General features: G+C 35.9%; 1 protein-coding gene across 7 annotated transcripts in view; it reads left to right on the forward strand.

The window, feature by feature from the left end:
* Window positions 1–24,711, forward strand: part of Rhbdd1 (rhomboid domain containing 1) — a 132,181-nt gene that overhangs the window by 59,909 nt on the left and 47,561 nt on the right. For 4 of the 7 annotated variants that reach the window (XM_046439839.2, XM_046439837.2, XM_058577489.1 and 1 more), the window contains 3 exons: window positions 1,572–1,660; window positions 3,548–3,604; window positions 9,449–9,586. In XM_046439839.2, coding sequence (XP_046295795.1) covers window positions 1,572–1,660; window positions 3,548–3,604; window positions 9,449–9,586 — 284 coding nt within the window. Of the gene's footprint in view, window positions 1–1,571; window positions 1,661–3,547; window positions 3,605–9,448; window positions 9,587–10,294; window positions 12,343–21,029; window positions 21,657–24,711 lie in introns of those variants that run through there. The other 3 variants (XM_058577490.1, XM_058577492.1, XM_058577491.1) reach the window with 3 other exon arrangements.

Raw genomic sequence — 24,711 nt, forward strand, 5'->3', positions numbered from 1 at the left:
TATTCATTTATTTTGGTGTGTTTGAGCTTATAATGGTACATAACACCATTATTACCCTCAGAGTGTTTGTGTGTGAGATCTAAACACAGAAGATGGACAGAGGAGCAAATATGTAAATACCTTGCTACCCAGTAGACTGGATACATACTATAATAAAGGTAGAAGCAGCAGTAACTCTTCAACTGGGGCATATTTTTATGACAGGTGCATTTACCCTTAGTCTTGTGGTCACTTATCAGTGCTTGGGGTGTGTGGAGATGGGTGTAGGGGCTGATGAGATTAGAGGAAAGAGATGGGTGAGACCACACATTCAAAGGCCTTGAGTGCATGCTAGGTATTCTGTAAGTAAGCTGGTGACTTTCAGAGGATAGTAGTGACATGATTTGCCCTCTCTGTCTTAGGAAGATAAGCAAAGTATGTGGGATACACTAAAGAGCAAGAGCTGGGTGACAAGGACATAAGCTGGATGGTTTTCTTTGATTTATTCTTTACTCCCGCAACATATACTTACTTAGGACCTGCCTTGTGCCTAACCTGGGCTTTTCTAAGTAGTTCAGGCAGGAACCTATGAGGGCTAAAAGCATAGCTATAGTGGAAAGGCTGAGCTGTGAGAAGCAATATAAAGGAGATGGGGCCTGGCAACTGATACAAAAGTGAGACCTAAGAAAAGTCCAGTTTAAGGTGAAGATGGGAATGTGATTGTGTCAAAAGGTGGCAGATAGAACTCACTGTGTAGGACTCATCTTTGTGGTAAAACATGGAGGTCATTAAGAGAATCTCTAGTAACTTCTTCAACTCTTGACTAGGACATTGTTTAACCAGTGAGGTCTGCAGAAATAACCCATAGCCCACAACGAATGAAGTACCACGGGTTCTCTGGGGGTGTTGTACTTTTGGTAGAAATGTACCTTGAAAATAAATTTTATAAGTGATTGCCAGTCTTAGATGCTAGTTCAAGAAGAATGGAACCAATTCATTGCCTTAACTTATCTTTCAAGTTTGAAGTATAAATTTTTGTTTCTTTTTGCTGGGTGACTGAAAGATGCATAAGAATACAGATTTGGGGGTATGTGCATGTGGGCATCTCAGTCTTTTTGCTGATTTTCATTTACTTTCTGCCTTACTAGTCAGTGGTATAGAAAAGTGTAGCAATCTGCTCAGTGTTAACACAGACATCCCCCAATGGCTAGATGGTTCCAGATTTACTTCTGAACAGAGAAAAACATTGATATTTTGTTATGAGAGGAAGAGAGAAAAACTACAAGAAATATAATGGCTTGTCTTGGCAAAATGCTTCTGCTGCTCTAGAAGAGTCAACCCACTTCTTTTACTTTAGGAGGGGTGTTGCATTTTAAACATGTGGTAGTTGTTATTCATTATGCTTTTTTTTTTTCCTAAGGTAGGAAATGTTGTTCTTTGGTCTGAGTTAAATGCTGCTCAGCATAAAAGATGTGATGTGGAACAAAGCCTGCAGACTGTGACTAATTGACATGCACTAGGCTAATGAGAAGACAGAATGTCTCTAATCAGCAGCAGAACAAACACTCACAAAGGGTCTCCTTCCCTCCTAGGACTTCCTTCTCAGGGCATCTGGCTGGGATTCTTGTTGGACTAATGTACACTCAAGGGCCTCTGAAGAAAATTATGGAAACATGTGCAGGTACGGAACAAAACGCCTTTGGCATGACAAGTTGGAAGTTCATCTTAATTTTAATGTGAACAGAAGCAACTCCAAATCTTCTTGTGGTTCAGCTTAGGAATTCCCTAATATGCTCATCTTTCCTTTTTAAACCAAGAGATTAAACAGCCAGTACAGTTTTTCACATTGCTCCACAATGTGGATGCAAACACAGATTTCAAATCTGAGGCTTTCTTAAGGGACAAATATTGGAACACATTTATACCCTTAACCTTAATACTACTTACAGAAAACTTTAATTTCCTCAAAAATGAAAAGAACTAAAGTAGGTTAAAATAGTACATTTTTTCTAAAATATTCCATGGATGAATAAGCGTGCAAGGCAGAGTTAAGAAAGAAAACCAAACCTAGACTGAAGGACAAGGCTAGTATTTTAAAGAATTCAGAATGACCCCTAAGTCCCTGGTGGGCAAGAGGTATATTCATGCATGGCCAAGCCATGTCTATCATGGCTTGAAGCTTGACTTACGCTTTTTTCCTTTATTTTTTTTTTCTTTGTTTCTCCTTTAAATTGATGCTCAGTGAAAATACTTTGTTTAGAAATAAATGCATTTTTAGACCTCTTAATTTAAAATGCTATACTGGTTTGGACTTGTAAGGAAACTGTTTTGCAAACACTTGTTTTATAGACCATGTAGTTCCAATATTTCATCTTTTATTCATGGAAAATCTTCTGAGACTATTTTACCTTTTCTTGAACCATAAAGAATTTGTTTTCACAGTTTGTGCCGATGACTGGTATTCTTGAGAACCATATAATATTCATGATATTAGAAAGCTTTCTCGGCACTGTGCTGTCGCCTCTATTAGCAGGTGGCGTTTACTTTGCGATAATTTTTACAGACTGTGCTGCATCTAAGCAGCTTCCCATTTTCCTGCATTTGCCCATTACTTATTTCCTTGTGTAAGCTTGGAGGAGGCAGCCGAAACTTCATTTATGAAAGTGTCCAGTTTTATTGTCTTTTCAATACAATTTAATTATAGAAATCTAGTAATGTGTACAGATAAAGGAAAAATGATTCTCAAGAATTCATTGTTTACTTCATTTTTCTGCATGTCTCACTCAGGATTAAGTGGCTGTTAAAGCTTTCGGCAGACATGTTGCAAAATTTAGGCAAGTGCTTGGTTTAATTTTTAAAGAGGATTTTCCCCACCCCCACATTTATAACATTTAAACTCTTAGTTTTCTTCCTTAAAAGTGTGCCTGTTCCTGTTGAGATATTTTTACATCAGTGTGCTTTTGAAGTAACACAGCAGAAAATTAAATATGAAAAATCGAAACACATTCAGGGCAGTTTGCAAATAACCTGTGGACACTCTGCCTGTTTTCTGGTGAAGAAAAGATCTAGAATGAACTGAGAATTGAAGTGACCCAGGAACATCACGAAAATGACCCAGCCTGTAGCGGCTGCAGTCTTGACAGCTCTTGGAGGAGGAGAGTGCACTGAGGAGGTGCTCCAGCCCTTCCTCTCTGCACATCAGCTGTGCTGAATTAACTATATAGGGACAGAAATGAGAAGATCCCTTAGGAATGGTGGGGAGTGTGACTCTCCTAACACCCTTGTCAAGAGAAGCCTCTCTTTAGCCAGAGCATTTCTACTTGTGTAGCAGTACCAGTACCCAAGCTTGGTACCTTGTGAGGCAAAGACTGTTTTAACTCAACAGAAACCGTTAAGGAACTGCAGTGAGTATAAATTAGGGTTTCATTACCTGACCCCCAACATCCTGTCTCCTGGCCCCCAAATAAAAGGCAGTTTATTTGAAATGTTTAGAAATCATTTGAAGTGTCACTAGACTTTGTTGTGAAGCCTGTGGCTACATTAAAAACCTTAATTCCTTTATGTTTAGGCATTTTCTCCTCTAATATTGGTTACCCACAACAACAGTACTACTCTAATAGTTCAGGTAAGTGCTTTCATTTAATTTTAACTTATTTTTAAAATTATAGTGTTAACCAATATAGAGCCACTTTAAAATAATATTGTTTTGTACTGTGGTAGAGTAGCTCACATGTTATGTAATTGTACCTCTATCTTGCCTGGAAACTATATGGGGAGGGGTAACCTGGGACCATATTTGAGTGGGTTAGCAGAGAAGAGCAGGGAATAAGATAACTCTGGCATATAAAGCAACTTCCTGATTGGTATGAGCTTTATCATACATGGTAAGACTCATACTAAACCTAGGTTCCTTGCTTATCAGTCTGAGACTATACTGTTGGCAAAGTGTCAGAACTTGGTTTCAGGTATATAGTTCTCTATGGTCTACTCCATCTCCATATTCAGGTGGACTCATACTTATCCTAAGATGCTAATATAGGCATATCTCTAATAAATACCATGTATTTTTCTAAATGTTCTCCATAAATCAGTAGAAAGGACCCCCTGATTACAGCAAAATACTTGTTTTAGGCTCAGGCCTTTATACTTCAGCCTGGGGCAGTAAATTAACTTTTTGTTACTATAAAGAAATATCTAAGATAGGCTAATTTTACAAAGAAAAGAGGTTTATTTAGCTGACAGTCTTGGAGGTTCAAGGGCATGGTTTTGGCATTGGCTCCGTTCTGGAGATGGCCTTGCTGGCAGTCTAAGGCAGCACAAGCTTCACACAATGAAAGACAGAGTGCCTGCTGATGATGTGTGTTTGGTCTCTGAACTTATAAAGCCATAATGATTCAATCATGAAGTCTCCATTATTAATGATCTTTTAAGCATAACCCTTTTCCTAAGGGCCCACCTCTAAATGCCGTAGTCAGGTTAAATCTCCACCTTCTTAATACCATTAACATATGACTTTGGGGATTAAACTTCTGCAAGAGTTCAGAGAGACAAACCATGTTCAAACCAAACTAGGCAACTACACTGTAGTATCTTGCACCAGTATTAGCAGACAGGTGTTAAAGCTACAGGTTATGGAACCAATGGGTGTTTTAATGCAATAGACTGAATGTGCCTCCCTCCAAATTTGTATCGTGAAATTCTAACCCCTAACGTGATGGTATTTGGGGGTGAGACCTTTGTTAAGAAATTAGGGATTAGTGTCCATATAAAATGGATGCTAGAGAGCTTTCTAGCCCCTTTTCTGTTGTGTGTGGATACAATGAGAGGTTGGCATTATGTGACACTGGAAGAGGACCATCCCTCACCAGAACTGACCATGTGGATACCCTCATCCAAATATCTTCCAGATATTTGTTATTTAAGCCACCCATACTGTGGTTATTTGTTATAGCAGCCCAAATGGAGTGCTGTAATATATATTCATAATATATATGTCAATTGATAGCCACTATAGCTTAAATTTGGGGTCAGCAGTCTTTTCTACAAATTCTACAAATGGCCAGATAGCTCTAAGGACTTTTGGATATATGGTTCTGTTGCAGCTAGTTAACTGTCCTTATAGCATGAAAGCAGACATAGACAATTTATAAACAAATGAGCACTATTGTATTCCAGTAAAAAACTTACCTACAAAAATAGACAGTGGGTTGGATTTGGACCTTGCGTTGTAATTTTTTGACCCCTGGCTTAAATAAGGTTAGCACAAAGAATTATTGCATGTCTGTGAGCGTATATGCGTTTATGTATAAAATCACAAATATTTAAGTTTTGCTTTATTTCCCGAGTGTTCTTAGCCAGAGACTGGTTTACCCAGTAGCATCATGTTGTGCAGAGTGCCAGCCTGGACACTGGGGGAGAGAACAAAAGAGCAATAGTGCCTGTCTAAGAGAATTTATAATCTTGAGTGGAAGTGTAGGCACGGACATACCTTTGAAAAGATGAAACCACAGAAATAGGAATTAGGTTGTAGAGAACTGATCTAGGTATGGGGTGGTAGAGAATGATGGGATGATAGCTAATAAGGCTAGTCTTTGTTTTTTCTAATCTCCTAATTAGTTCCTACCCCAGATCTTCTGGGTGTTTCTCAGCTCAAGGTGCCTACTGTATTCCGCTCTGTTCCCCTCCCTTCACTCCAGCCTGGGAAGTGCCTCCAGACTCTTGCCTTTTTCTCAAGATTCAAAATTCTGTATTAGTACTATACAGTGTTTGGAATATGTTTTCTCTAGTATTCTACTTTATTTTGGCAGAAAAGCTGACCTAGTCCAGTTGCTCCTTCTTGGAAGAAGCAGACACTCTATCCAGCTGTATTAACTTAGAGGGTCAGTGTCCAGCCCAGGAGGAGGGACTAATGGGATTGCTTTACAGGAAGTCATTGGGAGAAAATGGAACACTGGGTCTTGATGGATGGCTAGAAGTTAAGGATAGCAATGGAAGAAAAGGGCTTTCTAGGGAGAGAAGGCAGAATCTGAAAAGGCCTGTTTGGGATTATCCAGAATGTATTGTAGAGGCACTGAAGGAATAAAACGGTGTGTGACAGTATTGAAGTTAGTTAAGCTGTTTTTTTTTTTCTATGTGTTCTCAAGACTTACCTCATGATTATGAATCCAGGCTGTATAGTATCATCTGAGGCCACTTTTATAACCTAATAATACCTTGAGTGCCTCAAATTCTTCCTGGACCAATGAAATCAGAAAGGAGGTAGAGGTAAGAACTGGGACGTTAAAAAAAGTTCCCAGATTATTCTGATGAGATCAGAAACAAAAATCATAGCCTTGGATGAGTCGAGTTCCCTAGGCTTGGGGACTACAGAAATGAATGCTGTCTGTGCCCCATGAAGTTTTCACTTCTGAGGCTTCACCTCTGCTGATTTGGCTCCTTTAAATTCTAGAAACTTAATCTGGATGTAGAGGAACGGTGGTTGGACAATACCAGCTTTACCTGCCTCTACCTGTAGACTCACCTGAAGAGGCAAGGTGTGATAAGTAGTTATGGACTAAGCTAGTAACTATGGTTATTTGAGAGAGCACTTTAGAAAGTATTTTACACTTCTTTCCTGGTTTAGGTTTTTCAGTTAAGAAATAGCAATGTTATTCTGGGCAAGGAGAATAGAAAGAATGTACTTGAATGTACAGACATGTCTTAAACTGTGATGGATTGCGTAGTCACCACATCTTGCATGACAGCTGGGAAATTGAGACTTAAAAAAGGTTAAGTAATTTGGCCAAATTCACGCAGGTATTTAGTGTTAGAACTAGGATAAAGATACTAGTCGCTGATTCCTCACTGCTGATGGGCACTCTGCCAATTTAGTCTTATAAAATAGAGCAGTTTCATTTATTGTGTTTACTCTCTTTTCTTCTTCTTCCTCCTCTCACACACTCCAATTATTTAAGAAAACAACAACAAAACAGCAACAGAGAAACTCACTTTTTTTCTTTTTCATAGAGAAGAAACATAGGCACAGAAGGTGTACAGGCCAGCGAATTCAAGGCAGAAATACAAGTTCCTTTTACCTTTCTTTCTAATCCTCTGTAAGATTGCCATATGTATATTCCTTCCTCTGAAGTGACTGGATTTCTTCAGAGGCAGAGCTACAGAAAGCCAGGTGGCCTTGCTAACGGTCATCAGGGGAACTTTTATGAAAGCATATGTATCTCTTACAAGTAATGATTTATTCTTAATATGACCCTCCTTTGCTGGGAAAGTCTTTATAGGTCAAAGAATCTCATGAATGTTTAAAAAGCTGTTAGCAATTTTTCTAATCTTGTGGTGTTTCTTGATCTCCTTTGCCATGAAATCCTGGTATGTGTATAAGGAACAGATGGAGTAGTTAATATAATAATGATAATCAGAGTTTCTTTTACTACAGAGCCAAAGTATATAGCTAAAAAAGAACATTAAATAAGAATTCATTGTAGGATATAATTTAAACTTATTGATCTTAAGTGTTTGATTGTTAGGTTTTTCAGGAATGTTTATTATGAAGATTTAAAAACATCTGATTGGGCCAGCAGAACAGCTGTAGAAAATTTTTGGTCCTAGGAGACCTGTTCTCATCATAATAGATATTGATGGGATTTTTGCTCTTGTTGATGATTTATGACTAGTGATATAGAACTTTTAACCACACGAGTCTTTTTTGACTTAAGCCACCAAAACTTTCCCATTCCCTCTCCCCACATTCTGTCTGACAAGTACCAAATTAGGTTTTATAATATTCAGATGTTTAGAGTTGGCTAGTTTATTTCATTAAAGCACTGCTAGGTTGCTTTTAAATAAGGATAATATGAAGAAAAATGTTTTTCTGTAGCAAGAAAATGTTGCCTAAAATCACTGCTAATGTACCTGCAATTAAAACTGCATAGACATATGCAGTGTCTATATGCAGAGTATTTGGAGGCTTTGGGTTATTTGGATTTTGAATGAGCTGAGTGTTTTGGGGGTTGGATAGGTAGAAATGCTGCTTAGACCTTCCATAACACAATGACATTCCACAGGGGTTTGAAAGTGATAATGAGCCACATGGGAAATTACCCAATATGCCTTTTGTGTTTCAGTAGAATAATTGGCATTCTTAGAGAATTGGGCAGTCTCTCTATTCAGAGATTGTTGAAGTATCCCATGGTATTTGGTGACTTATCCAGAAATATTCTAGTAGTGTTTCAAAGGGGTTGCTCTTTTCTTTTGTTCTTTGTGAAGAAGATATATTAATTTTGGTTTGGCTGTTTGTTCTCTTATGAAAGGCTTATTTTTTGTGTATGAACAGTGTAGAAAACAGGATTTGTAATTGTCTCAGTCCCCTCTATTCTCAAGATATGAAACTTGTTTGAGGGGGTGGTTATCCCCAATACATCAGTGGAATCTAAATTTTTCTGATGGTTCTATTGAGGAGGAATATTTGTCTTCAAAATTGTAAACATTTTTTGGATAGGCCATTGTAAGGATTTGGAAAATTTACTTATCACCTTCTCCTGTTTTAAATATCAATAATATTAACATGTTGACATGGGAAATATGTATGAGAGGAAATGGAAATTGGCTTATTTGAAGTACTTAGTAAATACTCACTAAATTTATATTGCATTAGGTGCAAGGCTTTTCAGAATTAGCTCTAAAATGCTAAATAATTTTATTAAAGGTTTCTTTATATGATTCATTTTTATTACTTTAGGGACATTTAGTATAAAAGAAAACCAAGCTAAAAGAGTATTATAATAATTAGAAGAACTAGGAGAGGGATAGGAGGTTGAGAGATGTTAGCTGAAGTATACAAATTTCTCTCTGGGGATGATAAACATGTTTAAAATTGGTTGTGGTGATAATGGTACAACTGTATAAATGTACATTCATTTTATCTAGCAGCCAATTTTTTGAAAGTGCTATTAATAGGAACTCTAGTCTCTGGCATAGAGTTGTAATTTCAGAGAAACTGACTAGTGTAATCTTGCTATCACTTCCTAAAGTCTGCCCAGCGTGGTCATTCTGTGGTGTATATACTAAACATTGGTCTGCCCCTCGTCTTAGTGAGCCACAGGGCAGTAAGGCCTTATTAACTCTTTCCACCATTCTCTTGAGTCAAGTCAGAGCTTCACAGAAAGACTCTATAACTTTAAGCTGCAAGAGTTTACTCTGTATGTCAGCAGCCCATTTCTCTGGTTCCTTCTCCAGGACCTCTGAGTACCTTCTAAATTAACATCTCCATCTCTGGGACCACATTGGTCACTGTGGGTGTAAAAGAGACGAGACAGTCATTCCTCACCCTTGTGGAGGCATTCACCATTGGTCACCCTATCTCATTTAGGGTAATGACATTAGTTTATTTGCTTGCCTTTGGTTATAGAAATCAGGACGTCTGCAACAAAAGAATAGTCTGTTGCTATATCCTATAACCTTTTTGTTGTGCCTGTAGGCTACTCTGGATATCAGAATCATCCCTATGGCAGGCCAGGGTACACTGAGGTGCCTAGGAACTATGATGCGTACACAGCAGGACTGAGTGAAGAGGAACAGCTGGAGAGAGCATTAAGAGCCAGCCTCTGGGACCGAGGTAAGAGTCTTGTGCCCTTCAGTTATTTTGAAGCATACTTCACGTGGTCAGGTGGCCTGAAAAAGGGCTATTTGTAGAAAATTAAACTTTAAATAGTTTATAAAAAGGATATATAGATGAAAAAATGTGTGCAGATTGTGATTACAAAGAATGGGGTGTGATGCCATATTCCTAGCAACCTAAGATAATAAGGTGCCAGACTGTGTACATATTATTAAAGTGGTTCTTTTTATAGGCCTGCTGCACTTAACGCTTTGACATTAAAGTCGGGAAACTTAAAAAATTTCTCAGGTTCGTGAACAAAGGGGTTACTTTAGAATTTGTATCTGTAAAGCAAGCTCTATGTCACTGTGTACAGGGAGTTGCCTTAAGTCTCCCATAGATCTCCCTCAAACTCACAGGAGCCACACAAACTCAGGTTTGAATTCTGCTGAACCAATCTCTCTAGGAGCAGAGACTAGGAATTTGTACCTTTTAACACATTTTCCGGAAGATTTCTTCTATAAACTGCTATATGAGAACCATTGTATTCATTCTGACATCTTTGTTCTGTGTTTGACTTTTGTTTGTTTGTTTTTAGTAGTGACTAGAAAGTACCCATTCATTCACTAAGCATTTATGAAGGTCTTATTATGGTCTATGTAGCGTACTGTGTTAACATAGATTAAAAATGGAACCTGCCCTGAAAAAGTGCACACTGTCTGGCAGGGCAGATGCTTATACACTGTACAAGTAACCATGATGTCAAGTGATGGTCCTGTCTCAGTGAGATCCTGAGTACTAGAGGCAAAGGAAGCAGGTGAGCTTTTTCTTAATGAGAGCTATCCGATTTTCACAGAGGAGGTGGCCTTTGAACCCGACCTTCAAGAATTTGTAGAATTTGCAGAATCCTGGAAGGGCATTCTAAGTAGGAATCTGAGCAACATCATGGACACAGAAATAAAGGGTGTGTTCAGCCAGCCCTCACTTTTGAACACAGCATTAGGAGAAAGGAGGAAGAAGAGTGGGAAGCTAGGCTAGGGCTACAAGTCCTAGAATTAAATAGGCCAAGTGAAAAATGAACCAGCATATGGTATAAATACCAATGGAGCTCTGTGTGAGAGTCTGCTGTGTTCAGAGTTGTGTTTTGTTTATGAATCCAGCAGCAGTCATTCTACAAACAAGGATTGAGCACTTGCAGGGTACCAGGCATTATGCTTGATTGTGAGAAAACACAAGTCAATATAGTTTCTTACTTGAAGGAATACAGTCATAGCAACAAAAGTGTGCCTGGAAGTGGAGGACAATAGCAAATAGGTAGTCAAACTAGAAGACCGCATCCTAATAGTCTGAACAAGAAATAAGAACCTGGATCATGAAGGTAACAGGAGAAGTGTAGAAGAGATAAATCAGTATTTCTCAAGTAAAGAGAATTAGAACTATGTGTCAGTAACCTATCACGATGGACAGATGACCCCAAAACTTGTGGTTTAAGACAGGAATCATTTTGCTCAAGAATGTGTGGGTCAGCTGGGCTAGGCTACCTGAACTTGGCTGGTGAGCTACAGTGTCTACAGTGACCTGTTGGGGACTGGCTGATCTAGAATGGCCTTATTTACATAAATGATTGTCCTCTGATGTTGGTGATTGGGCCATGCATCCATCCTCATCCAGCAGACTAGTTTAGGCTCATTCACAAGGACACAGTATAAAGTTTCCAAGGGAAAATGTGGAAACAATCAAAGCTTAGGATAGCACAGTGTCATTTCTGTAGTGTTTTGTTATCTAAGCAGATTTACAGGAAAGGGAAATAGATTTGCCCTCTTGTTGGAGAATAGCAGTCGCATTGCAAGAGGTTATTGATAGAGGGAAAGGTACAGCATTGGGGCCATTTTTGTAATAACTGCATTACATATTATCAGTAGATAGCCAGTATCATCATTTAAAGCATGCCCAGGCTGCAGAATCCTGAAAACTGGAGGAAGAGTCCCAGAGCCTGTATTTTAAAAAAGTTTTCATGGTTCTTCCTATGCTCAAGGATTTAATCATTATTGAGTTAGACATGAAATATAATGGAAAAAGCAGGCCAACACAGAGCTTCTCGGCATAGATTTTGAACAGCCTGTTTCATTCCCCCACGTCAAAAATTACTAAAGGGTGATAGAAAGTCAGAAAAATCAGGTATCCTGAGTCAGGATATTTGAATGGGGAATGTAGAAAAATCTATGTGAAATGTAGTCGGAGAAAGGAAATGCAGACAGATGAACATACTTTTTGAAGTTTTATTTCTAAAGGCTTATTATATGTCCCCATCAGTAGTCAGGCAGGTAATTAATAATAGAAGTACAGGTGTCTTTCTCAGAAAGAAAAAAAAAAAAAAGTAGAACTTCCTAGAGTAATTTGTCTCTCAGAGTCAAGAGTGCGGGAGATCAGTAGGTGAAAGCATCCTCTGATGGACCAGGTGAGTTTGAAGCAAATCTAGGGCCTGGAATAAAGCTACAGAAGAGTCTAACATTCTGTTGATTAGAAGGAAGCTTGAGTAAATTTCTGAGACTTTTTCATTACTGAAGAATGTTTATCACCAGGCTAATGTTAAGTAGTTTTTATTTTTCATGCTTAAAAATAAGTAATATTTAACCATTTAGTAATGGGGGGAAATCAGACACATACTACCTTGAAAGGTTTCAGAAAGTAATATGATATTAATGTTAATTTCTTTTCATACATTTAATCCTATTTTTAAAAACTTCTTATAAAAAACTCAGAACAGTATATTGAATGACAATAGAAATAACTTAAAATTTTCTTATACCTTTAAGTAATTTTTATGTTTTGTCATCTTTAAAACATTACAGTGAAGTTAAAAGAATTATTTTACTTTACAAAGAAAGGTTTTTGTACATCAGAGACTATAAGACTTAATTACTTTTGGTGAGAAGACTATCTCTGAGATTATTTTGAAGCTGAGAGTTTTGTTTCTAGCTGTGCCTAATTAGTTGTTTGATTGGAAAAATTTGGCTTCTACTTTGGGGTTGTTTCAAATTCTTATAATGTAAAACTGCTGTGACAGACAAGTGGAGTTGGTACTCAACTAATTTCATCATCTCACCTTTCTTTTTAACAGAGTCATAGATTTTTCTCTTACAGATGTATTTTCATTCTAGTTACAGAAAAATCACAAAAGCACTGAGTACTTGACATTTGTTATCCAAATAGCCACTTGATACACCTGAAACACAGTGACCTTGTTTAGCATTCTGTATTACAGTGAGTGGTTCACTGCCAGCATATCTAATTTTTTTTTTTTAATTTTATGGAGTAGAAAACTTGTATTGTTGGAAGATTGTTTGTTGAATAAGTTATGCTGGGTTAATTAAGTAGCTTGAGGAGGAAAATAGTTTTTATCATGACAAAGTAGTATACTTCACATTCCAAACTGAATTAAATATAAAAATGGGGAAATAAAATATTTTTTAAAAGAAGGAAAAAAAAGAAGAGACGTAAATGAGTAGTTACTGTTGATTTTTAGATACAGGACTTTCCTAATCAGAAAAACAATGAAAAAATTATAGAAGGAAAGAGAACTAGATTCTTTTTTAAGAAAACATTTGACATTGTCATAAATGTAAAGAACCCATATAGTATAATAATCAATACTAACTGCATTAGGAAAATGGAAATGGATTTGAATATATAATTCAAAAAAGATTTACAAAATGACCAATGTGTTTCTGAGAAAATTTACTATATATCAGTGAGAATTCCTTTTTTGTTTTTTTTATCTTACCACAATAAGTATTGGTAGTGGCGCAGGCATTTCTATGCTGCTGATGAGAATGTGAATTGATATAACTTTCTGGAAAACACATTCAGAATATATAATCAAGAGGCTTACCTTCCATAATTCCTTGACTATAAATCTAGCCTGAGGAAATATTAGAGCTAAGGTCCAAAATTGATGTATCAGTTATTTATTTTATAATTAAATGTAATAGGATAAACATAGCCTATTAAGTCCAAGCTTTCAATTCTGCAAATGTTTAAACAAAATTGACATAAATGCATTAAAATAAATGATAACCTAGAGCTTAATGTATCTTTTTATATATTTTCATATACATATGAAATGCAAATGTATATTTCCATATGCTATAATTATTCACCTATTTTTCAAGAGAATAGAACTATAAAAATGTAATACTTATTTCAAAAGTTACTGTAAGAAGTATATTTGTTGCTTAATTTAAGCTTTTATAGGTGTTCCACATAAGGACTATGGGACTAATTAGGTTAAGTAGATTGACTACTACAGTGTGAACAAGGGTTAAATCAGTGATAGTTTAGTTTAAAGGTAGAATATTATGCAGCTATGAAAAATAATATTTTTAAAAGGTAGTGGTGTGAAACTGTGATTATAACATAATTATCAAATGGTATAAAATTGTGTGTACCTTATGATCAGAAATTTACAAAATAAAAATCCAAAGCATGGTCTGGGGTTGTAGCTCATTGGTAGAGTGCTTGCCTAGCACATGTGAGGCACTGGGTTCGATTCTTAGCACTACATAAAAATAAAATAAATGAATAAATGAAAAATAAAATAATTTTTAAAACTCCAAACCACGTATTTTCCCATAGAAGAAAAAGTAAAAAATTATAATGAAGACCTTTATAAAAATGTCTCTTTAGTGTTTTAAGACAATTGCAAAGTGTTTTAAGGAAAATAAAATTGAAATTAAATTAATAATTTGTAAAGTTAATTCCTTTGCTGTCATATGTTACTGTATAATGGGCTTCAAGAAGTCTCTTTTAGAACTGTTGTCTTGAAGCTAGTTCCAATGCTGTTTAAAACATTCATTGGAAATAAAATTCTGTGATTGAACAAGTTTAGATACCAGTATTATTGCAGATCTTCAAATGGTATAGTTTACAGTTTTCCCCAAATTCATTTGAATGTAGAGCTGGTGTGTATGCATGTGACGGTCCAGAAGAAGATGCATGGGGGAGTTGTCTTGGCTGAATCCTTGGAAAGTGGATGCAGACATCCAGTTACTTTATCTTTAAACCCTTAAGTCTTTGTGTCTGAAGAGTAAGGGAGCTTCTGCTCCTTATCCATGCTACCATTGTTACATCAAAGAAAATTAGCCATGATTTCCAAATTAGATCTTTTTTATTTGTCTAATTAGTTGTACATGACAGTAGAATGCACTTTAGCACATCATACATAAAAGGAGTATAACTTCTCATTCTTCTGGTTGTACATGATGTAGAATGTACATGACTACCGGTCGTGTAGTCATATATGCACATAGGGTAATAATGTCTGATTCATTCTACTATCATTCTTACCCTCGTACCCCCGACCCTTCCCTTCACTCCCCTTTGCTTAATACAAGGTACCTCTATTCTTCCCTAGCTGCCCCCCTTACTGTAAGTTAACGTCTGCATATCAGAGAAAACGTTTGGCCTTTGGTTTTTTTGGATTGGCTTATTTCACTTAGCATGATATTCTTCAGCTCCATCCATTTATCTGCAAATGCCATAATTTCATTCTTCTTTAAGACTGAGTAATATTCCATTATGAATATGTACCACAGTTTTCTTTATCCACTCATCTGTTGAAGGACATCTCAGTTGGTTCAATAGTTTGGCTATTGTGAGTTGAGCTGCTGTAAGTATTGATGTGGCTGCATCACTGTAGTATGCTGATTTTAAGTCCTTTAGGAATAAACCGAGGAGTGGGATAGCTGGGTCAGATGCTGGTTGTATTCTAGGTTTTCTGAGGAATCTCCAGACTACTTTCCAGAGTGGTTGCACCAATTTTCAGTCCCACCAGCAGTGTATGAGTGTACCTTTTTCCTTGCATCCTCACCAACATTTATTGTTGCTTATATTCTTGAAAATTGCCATTTTGACTAGAGTGAGATGAAATCTTAGAGTAGTTTTGATTTGCATTTCTCTAATTGCTAGTGATGTTGAACATTTTTGTATATATTTGTTGATCAGTTGTATTTCTTCTTCTGTGAAGTGCCTGCTTAGTTCCTTAGCCCATTTATTGATGTGTTATTTGGTGGTTGTTTTTTGGGGGGATGTGGGTGGAGGGTGTTGAGTTTTTTGAGTTCTTTATGCATCCTGGAGATTAATGCTCTACCTAAGGTGCAAGTGGCAAAGATTTTCTCCCATTCAGTAGGCTTTCTCTTCACATTTTTGATTGTTTCCTTTGCTGAGAAGAAGCTTTGCAGTTTGATACCATCCCATTTATTGATTCTTGATTTAACTTCTTGTGCTTTAGGAGTCTTGTTAAGGAAGCCATTTCATAAGACATGGTAAAGATTTGGGCCTGTTTTTTCTTCTATTAGGTGCAGGGTCTATGTTCTAGTGTCTATATCTTTGATTCACTTTGAGTTGAGTTTTGTGTAGGGTAAAAGATAAAGGGTTTAGTTTCATTTTGTTTTCTATGGATTTCCAGTTTTCCCAGCATCATTTGCTCTCTTTTCTCTAATGTATGTTTTTGGCTCCTCTGTCTAGTATGAGATAACTGTATTCATGCATGGGTTAGTCTCTGTGTCTTATGTTCTGTATCATTTATTTTCATGTCAGTTTTGGTGCCATTGCCATGCTGTTTTTGTTACTGTGATTCCAGAGTATAGTTTAACGTCTACCTCCTGCTTCATTTTTCTTGCTAAGACTTGCTTTGGCTATTCTGGGTCTCTTATTTTCCCAAATGAATTTCACGATTGCTTTTTTTAAAAAATTTCCATGAAGAATATCATTGGGATTTTTAATAAGACTTGCATTAAATCTGTATAACACTTTGGGTAGTATGTCCATTTGACAATGCTAATTCTGCACATCTAAGAGTGTAAGAGATCTTTTCATCTTCTAAGGTCTTCTTCAATTTCTTTCTTTAGAAACATCTAATATTTAGTCCAAAAATAGAATGCCCCAATTTTCTTAGAAAACATCTTTTATAGCCAAATTTTCAAGTTTTCAGTGTTGCATTTGATTATTTCCTTTTATATAAAATGACACCCTGCTTTTTTTTCAGGAGACTACTCTCATTGAATTTTTGAAGTTCCACATTTTGTCTGATTATTTCTTCATAGTGTTATTTAACTTATTTCTCCATTCCTGTGTTTCTGTATATTGATACTTATATTTGAGGACTTAATTAAGTTCAAGTTAAACATTTTTAACACAAATATGACCTAGATGATGCCATGTTCTTCATATTGCATCATAGCAGGAGATACAAAGTGTTGGGCTATCCCACTGATACTGGCTTAAGTTTCATCATTGGGTTCAAATCTCTCAGTTGCAAAAGTATGTTTTTTTTTCCTTCTTCTCTTAGCATGTCCAGTATAAGGAGATACTATGTCACTCTATCAATATCCTGTTTCCCAACAACCATCTAATTAATGGTTTTTGTAATCTTGATGGTCTTTGCAAGACTATCAGTATTTCATTGAGTTCAGTGTTAAGTTTTTTTACTTACCTCTTTTTAAATTTCTTTTTAGTAAAATCTTTCCTTTGGGGTAGACAGTTATGTGAAATTTGTCTAAACTGTAGAATTGTGTGTCCCCCAAAATCAAGATACAGAGCAATTATATCACTCGAAAAATTTCTCTCTCACTCTTCCTTTGTAGTCAGCCTCCCCTACCCCTAATCTTGAAAAAAAACTGGTTGCCTTTATCTTCAGAATGCTTTGCTTTTTCCAGAATGTCTTGTAAGTGGAACTATACAATATTTACCTTCGGGGGTCTGACTTCTTTTACTTGGTTAAGTACATTTGTTAAGTGTATTGATAATTTGTTCTCTTTTATGGTTGAGCTGTATTCTTTTGAATGGATATACCACATCTTTTCTGCTGTTTTTAATCCTTTAATCAGTTGAAAGACATTTGGTTTTTTTCCTAGGTTTGGGCACCTATGAGTAAAGATGCTATAGAAATTCACATATAGGTATTAGTGTTAACATAAATTTTCACCTAAGTAAATACCTGGTTTTGCTGGGTTATGTAGGGTGTGCATATTTAACTTTATAAGAAACTGTTTATGACTGTACCATTTTCTATTCGTACCCACAGCAAATGAGTGTTCCAGGTGTTTAAGATAGTCTACAGCACTTGGTATGTTCAGTTTTCATCTTGGCCATTCTAATAGTATAAAATGGTGTCTGGCTATTGTTTTAATTTGTTTCTCTAATAGCTAATGATATTTCCTTCTATGTGATTATTTGCCACCTGTGTATCATCTTTGCTGCAGTCTGTTTCATTATTTTGCCTAGTTTTTATTGGATTGTTTTTCTTACTGAGTTTAAATTTTTTTTTTATACGTACTGGATACTAGTCCTTTATAAGACATGATTTTCATATATTTCCACCTAGTCTTTGACTTATCTTTCCACTCTCTTAACAGTAACTTTTGTGGCACAAAAGATTTTCATTTGGATGAGGTACAACTTACTAATTTTTAAAGCTTTTAGTTTTATATCTAATTTTCCCCCTAATCCAAAACTCTGAAGGCTTTGTCCACATTTTCATAGTTTTTCATGTTACATTTAGATCTATAACCCATATTTTCATCTTTTCTTTCTTTTTTTTTTTTTTTGGTATAGATGTGAAGTACAAAAGTGAATACTGTGCACTTCTAAGTATTTCAACACTATTTGTTGAAAAGATAACAATTTCTCCACTAAATTACCTCTGTACTTTTTAAAATAACAATTAGTTATATTTACTTCAGGCTATTTCTGTATTCTGTTCCTTTTCATTGATCTGGTCCTTCACCAATACTACACTCTTTGGTTTCTTTAGCTTTGTAGTTAGTCTTAAAATCAGTAGTGTGAATCCTTAGTCTTAAAATCAGTAGGGTGAATCCTTCAACTTTATTCTTTTTCAAAATTGTTCTTATTACTCTAGTTCCTTTTCTAAGCATAAAATTTAAAAGGAGCTTATTGATATGTAGAAAAGTTCTTTCTAGGATTTTGGCTCTATAGATAAATTGGGAAAGAATTGACATCATAATGATTGAGTTTTGTATTCAAGGATAGAATGTTTTCTCTCATGTGGAAGCTAGAGCAATGTAAGGAGAAAGGGGGAGTCTGATATAATAAAGGTAGAGGAAAGATGAGTGGAGTAGAAGGAGATTGAGGGGGAGGAAAGAGGGACAGGAATGGGAAGGAAATATGGAATGAATTTGACAAAATTGCATTATGTGCATGTATAAATATACCACAATGAATTCCATCTCTATGTGTATCTGTAAAGCACTAGTGAAAAATAAATAAGTAAATAGAAGACCAGTAGAATAGAGGAAGGAGAATGGGGGATGGAGGGAGGCACTGGGAATTGAAATGGAGTAAATTCTATTCCATGCATGTATGATTGTGTCAAAATGAACCCCAACTATTATGGATAACTGAAATACACTAATAAAAGCATAAAAATAAAATTAAATACAGTATGGTTTCTCTGCTTATTTAGAGTTTTCTTATTTCTTTGATCAATGTTTTATAATTGTTAGATTTATACCTAAGTATAAATAATTTTTGGAGGGGGAGGAATGCTATTATAAATTGTACTTAAGTTTTTTTCTGTATCTTTTGAGATGGTTATATATCTTTTCTTTGTTTGTCTAATAACATACTAACTTATAGATTTCTGAAGTTGAAGCAGGGTTGCACTCCCAGGATAAATTATACCTAGTTCCAGTATATTAGAGTTCATTCCTGTGCAAATGCCATGCATATTTGAATATGTATTCTGCTATTGTTGGATGGAATATTCATAAAGGGTAATTAGATGAACTTAGCCAACACTATTGTTCAGGTCTTCCGTATTTATTTGCTTGTTCTGTGGAATACTATGAGTATTTTGAATTTCAGGGGATTTACATGAGTAATATTGAATTTAGATTGTTGCTTTCTTTACACTGGATACACCAAAGGTTCAGTTTCCTCTAGTGTTAACCTTGTTTGGAGGATGGGGCTGATTGCTTAGAATGTTTTCCTTAGTGCCTGCTTGAAACTTGGTTTCAGGTCCTGCTTTTGTTCTGCAGCTCAGGGGGCTTCTCCTTCCACTCACTTGTGCCTCTCCTAGTGGAATGCTGCTGTTACTTGTTACTCTGAACCTTTAGTCTGGTAGCTGGAGGCAAGTGGGGTCTGTTCTGATTAACCTTTAGTTCTGTCAGTCACTGTGTCCAGGGGTTTGGCCCCAGACCTTCTCAGTGTTCTGCTAGTTCCCTAAGGGAAACTGGTTGTGTCCTCCTTCTAGGCTGTCAAGGATTTTGTTCCATGGGGCCCTGAGGGAGGATCTAGGCAGCCTCTCACACCATTCCTTCAGTGCTGAGCTAAGTTGGAAAAGGGCATTTCTCTGGACTCTCACCAGTCTTTTGTGAGAATAGGTAAGGACCTGAGAATAGCCTGAACATGGGTGGGGATTCCTTATATCACAGCCCCCAAGAGTTCTGTGCTCTCTTGCCAGCTCATACTCAGCCTTAAGCAGTTATCAGCTTTGGCTCCATTCTTCTTCGTATCCAACACCATCTGCCCTCAGCAAGCAAGTGCTCGCATACCGTTTTAGATTAAGGTTTAGTTGGTTTCCCAACCACCTCTGCTCTTTGATGAGTTCAAGGAAAGTTCTTAATTTTTATTGTTCCAGCATTTGTGTTTATTGTAATCATGGGAGTATTGTTTTGTCCAGTTTTCTTTCCAGATTCCTAGTGGAAGCTGGAGCATTCCTTATTCTTCATTGGAGTTTGAATCTATCATCCCTTACTCATTTATTTTATTAGCTGCTGCTGCTGCTCCTGTTAACTAAAGATAATTTTTCCTTTATGAAGTTGGTAGAAATTATGGTTCCTACTAAAAAGACTTGAGTAAATAGTTTTTTCTTTGATTTCTGGTTTTCCTATGAAGGAGTGTTAGTGCAGTAGCCACCAATAATGCTGAATTTGAAAGGGCTAACTAACAGAAATTCATTTGGTAGATACAGTGCCAGTCCTGCAGCAGTAAATTTCAGTCTGTTCTTTATTTAAATTAGTATAAAGATAAATTAAAGAATAAAGATAGCAATTTTTTTGACTGCAGAATTTGCCATTATCATATTTCTTATAGTACCTGGCCATAATTACAAGTCTTAAAACTCATGCTAGGAATAATACTAAAATAGCTTTTGTAGAAAAAATAACAAAATGTCTATTTATTTCAAGGACTTGTACACTTACTAATGTTAACCGAAATCTTGTCTTGTTCTGTTGGCAGTCTCAGCTTTTATAAACAAGTCCAAGAAGCAGCTGATACCATAATAATAGAAAAATTTTGGAAAAGAGCCATCTCTTTTGGAGTCAAAAGGCAGATGCCAACCAGGAACATTAGCTCATTTTGTTTTTTTTCTTTTTTCTTGTCTCCCCTCCCCCATATCTCTCCATGTGTAATTTGTGCTTCTTTTTTTTCTCTTTAATAGCCTGCCACTAAGTTCAGCTGGCACTGGGTACAAAGCTGTGTCCTTTTCAACTTCTGTCTGCCAGCCTGGAGCATGTGTACTGGTTAAAGCTGGAAATCTTTACTGACATGTGGAATAACTTGTGCTTCTCCTCTTAGACTCTTCTGAAAGGCAAATAGCCACAATCACACTTTGGCTGTCTTGTGAAAATCAGGCAGAGTTGTCATCCCCCACCCTATACTGTGCAGTTGGGGTAGCTGGTTAGCCATATGTGAAACTATGGTAGAATATACTACAAAGGTCTTGGCTTGAGAATAAAACGATTGCTGCTTTGTCTCTTTAGTCTTTAGATGTAAAATTACAAGGGAAGACATATTAGAACAAATTTAGGTTCAGAATTAATATCCACTGCTTTTGTTGTTAACAGGTCATTTGATGGTATCTTTGAATTTTGTTTTTTTAAGCATCATGTGTTCATAGAGATTATTTGATGTATGGTTTAAGTTTAAAAAAAAGAGGGTTTACTCTAAGTTGTATATTTTCTTTTACTGAAACAACCTCACGGCATGTGAAAATAGCACAAGTGTGTTGTTCCTTTATTGTGTAGAAATTTTTGAGAAAAATAAATTACATCCAATATTTAAAATCTGTAAGGAAAGAATGGGAACTTCAGCGGCCTGAGTTTCAATCTTATCAATCTGTCTTTATTTGAGGTGTGAGTCATTAAATCTGATCAGATCTTCATTTTGTTATTGTTTGTTTATAATGAAGTTGAATTGATACTATTCAGTATCCCTTATAGTTCCATTATTCTCTGGTAAAGGAATGGAGTAGAGAGGATAACAATAAAGAGATGGAGTATTGGAAAATGTCAGGAATATGGTGTTTGACACATAGGTCTTAGGGCTTACTATGAAAGCTTCCTGGAAGATAAATTCACACAACAACGCACGGCAGATATAATTTGATAAATACATGCATTAGATGGTGGTATCTTACTCAATTGCATGATTATATGAGCTTTCATGGGCTCAGTGCAAGCATAGGCAGTTGGCAGTTTTTAACATATGCAAATTTTCACTGCTGCCTTGCTTGGTTAACTTAGCAGGAACATTGCAGCCAGGACAGAGATATGCTGCTAATTCTGTGTGACCATTTAGCATTTTTTTTTTAAAGTAATTTTGTGTGTTTTCCCCCAGGAAAACTTTCTATGTAATAAAAAAGTACCATCTGCCAGATTGTCTAAAAGCAATTTCAGTGCAGAACAATCACTTGCTTTAGATTACTGGTTCTTACTTGCTACTCTATGTGTTGGAGGTACTCATTTCAGTGAATAAAGTTTGATATTGGAGATGTGAAATTGAGCATGTAAAAAATATAAGTACTACACATGATTTTTCAAATCTGTAAAACATGTGACTATTTCAGCCAAGAAGAAAAATAATAAAGTGGACCAGAATTCTGTTTAGGTCCTCTTGGGAAGTGCCAGTCTTCTATTTAGGTTCCAAACTTTAAAATATTAACTACACACCAGCAATTGCTTTAAAGAGAGACATGTGTACATGAAATTTAAACATGTTTGGGAAATTGACATTGTTATATATGAATTACTTTATAATTTTTTTTCTTCCACCTACCCTCCAAATCACCATTTATTGAAAATCATTTTTCATATGCTAATGTGTGCATTTAACAATAAAAGTACCAAAAAAAATAATAAATACTTTTATCCACTTATTACCCATGCCCCCCACAAACTACTTTTGGGCTACCAAATATTAATGTTTTCAGAATACTGCCTTGCACATTTGTGATGTTGCTCAGTATTGTTTTTCATTCGGCCACTCAGTGAGTCCTTATTTGAGCCCCTCCTATGTATCAGCATTATAAGCAGTAAAGCTACAGAAGTGAATAAATCTTGTTCTTTACCACTAAGGTAAAAAGGCTCTTCTTTTTGGTGAACAGCAGGAAATTTAAGTGACCTGCTTAAGTTCCACTTAAGCAATATATTAGAGTTAGGAAAGAGATGCAGTTTATAATGAAGATGTTGAATTAAGTATTCTTCAGAAACCCTTCCAGTTCCATTCATTGGTAAGTTGACTTACGTAAGGTGACCACTTTACTTACTAGTGCTATACTCTCTACTTGAGCTATCATGATTCCCTAATGTAAGAATTTATGGAATATGAAGTTTATCAGTATAATGGTTTGGATACTCATTTATGTAATTTTTAATCTTAGGAGCTATTGATATGTGTATTTAGTGTTTTATAAGATCAAGTCCAGTTGGAGAAAACCATTACTATCGGCCTGATTCAGAGTCGCTTATTTCTCTAAAAAATATATTATTTTGAAAAGGACATATTGGATAGTATGTTAAAATTGCCATGGATCTTACCTTCTTTTTGGTCAAAAAATTGAGGTTGTAAAGAAATTTGTAATGCTGTGTATCTGTACTACAAAAATAACACATAATAAAATGGGATCCTTGCCCCCCCCCCTTTTTGAGGTGAAGGCCTCAGACTTTGTTTTACAAACTCAATAGTTTATATTTTCAATTAACAAAATTGTATTTGTTTTTAATATTAGTTTTCTAATTCTTTCTTAAACACCATAAGAACATATCAAAAGTATATATTACACTTTTCAAAGAGTGTCTTAACATTTTATCTTAAACTTGAATGGTGATCTCTTTTAATGTCCATAAAGTACCATATTGTTAAGCGTATTAAATATATAACTGCCATTTCAGTCTTGGGAAGGGACATGTTAGTATTACTGTGATCCTTTGCTTAGTTTATTTGTATGCAAATTATGACATCACTCTCTACCCCACAATTATATACTATAATTTATCAAAATATTTAAAACCCAAAGATAAAATATTTAACTTATTTCTATAGCATATTATGTTTGCATGTTTTCCTGACAGTAGTTTAAAAGTTGTAAAACAAATTGTTTGTATGGGGAAGGAATGTCCTTCTTATATAAGAAGCCTGTACCTCATAGGACATCCCCCCCCAAACAAATGCTTACTGTAAACAATCGTAAATAATCTGTTGGGTTGTCATTATTTTTGCCAAAAATTATAGCACATAATAGTTGGAAAATATTGGGATTTTTTATTCTCTTTTGGTTTTTGAGATGGGGTCTCACTACAGTGCCCAGCCTAGTCTCGAACTCCTGGTCTTGAGTTATCCTCCCACCTCAGCCTCCCAACTGTTGGGACTTCCATGCTCACCATCATACCGGGCCTTAAAACTACTGTTTTTAGTATATACACATTAGCAACATGAATCAAGGATATTTGCAATGTTAATTTAAATAGAACTCAACTTGTCTTTAGTAGTTTTCCTTTTACAGAAGAAATGATCCATAACAAAAAATGAGTTAAAGTATTCACATTAAGTGTGCCTCAGACACCAGAATTTTAGGTTGAGCTACTGCACATCACTCTGGTTACTCATCAATAGCAATTATTCATATGAGAATCTTCACTACTGTCTGTGTCACCTCCTTGAAACAGTCTCACTCAGAGTTGCTCACGTTTTCCAATTTGTTTTATTGTGTTGTTTTGCTAGAGAGAAAACCGATATGGTTTCTGTTTATCATAGAATCACAAGTAGCTTTCAGAGTGGTCTAGTTTCATCAGATGGCAGTTCTCCAAGGATTCAAATTATTTATAATTTGTTGTACTTAGTTA

The sequence above is a fragment of the Marmota monax genome, unplaced genomic scaffold (genome assembly GCF_021218885.2).
Source record: "Marmota monax isolate L192 unplaced genomic scaffold, Marmota_monax_Labrador192_F-V1.1 WCK01_AAM20220418_F8-fsc00041, whole genome shotgun sequence".
Classification (NCBI taxonomy): domain Eukaryota; kingdom Metazoa; phylum Chordata; class Mammalia; order Rodentia; family Sciuridae; genus Marmota; species Marmota monax.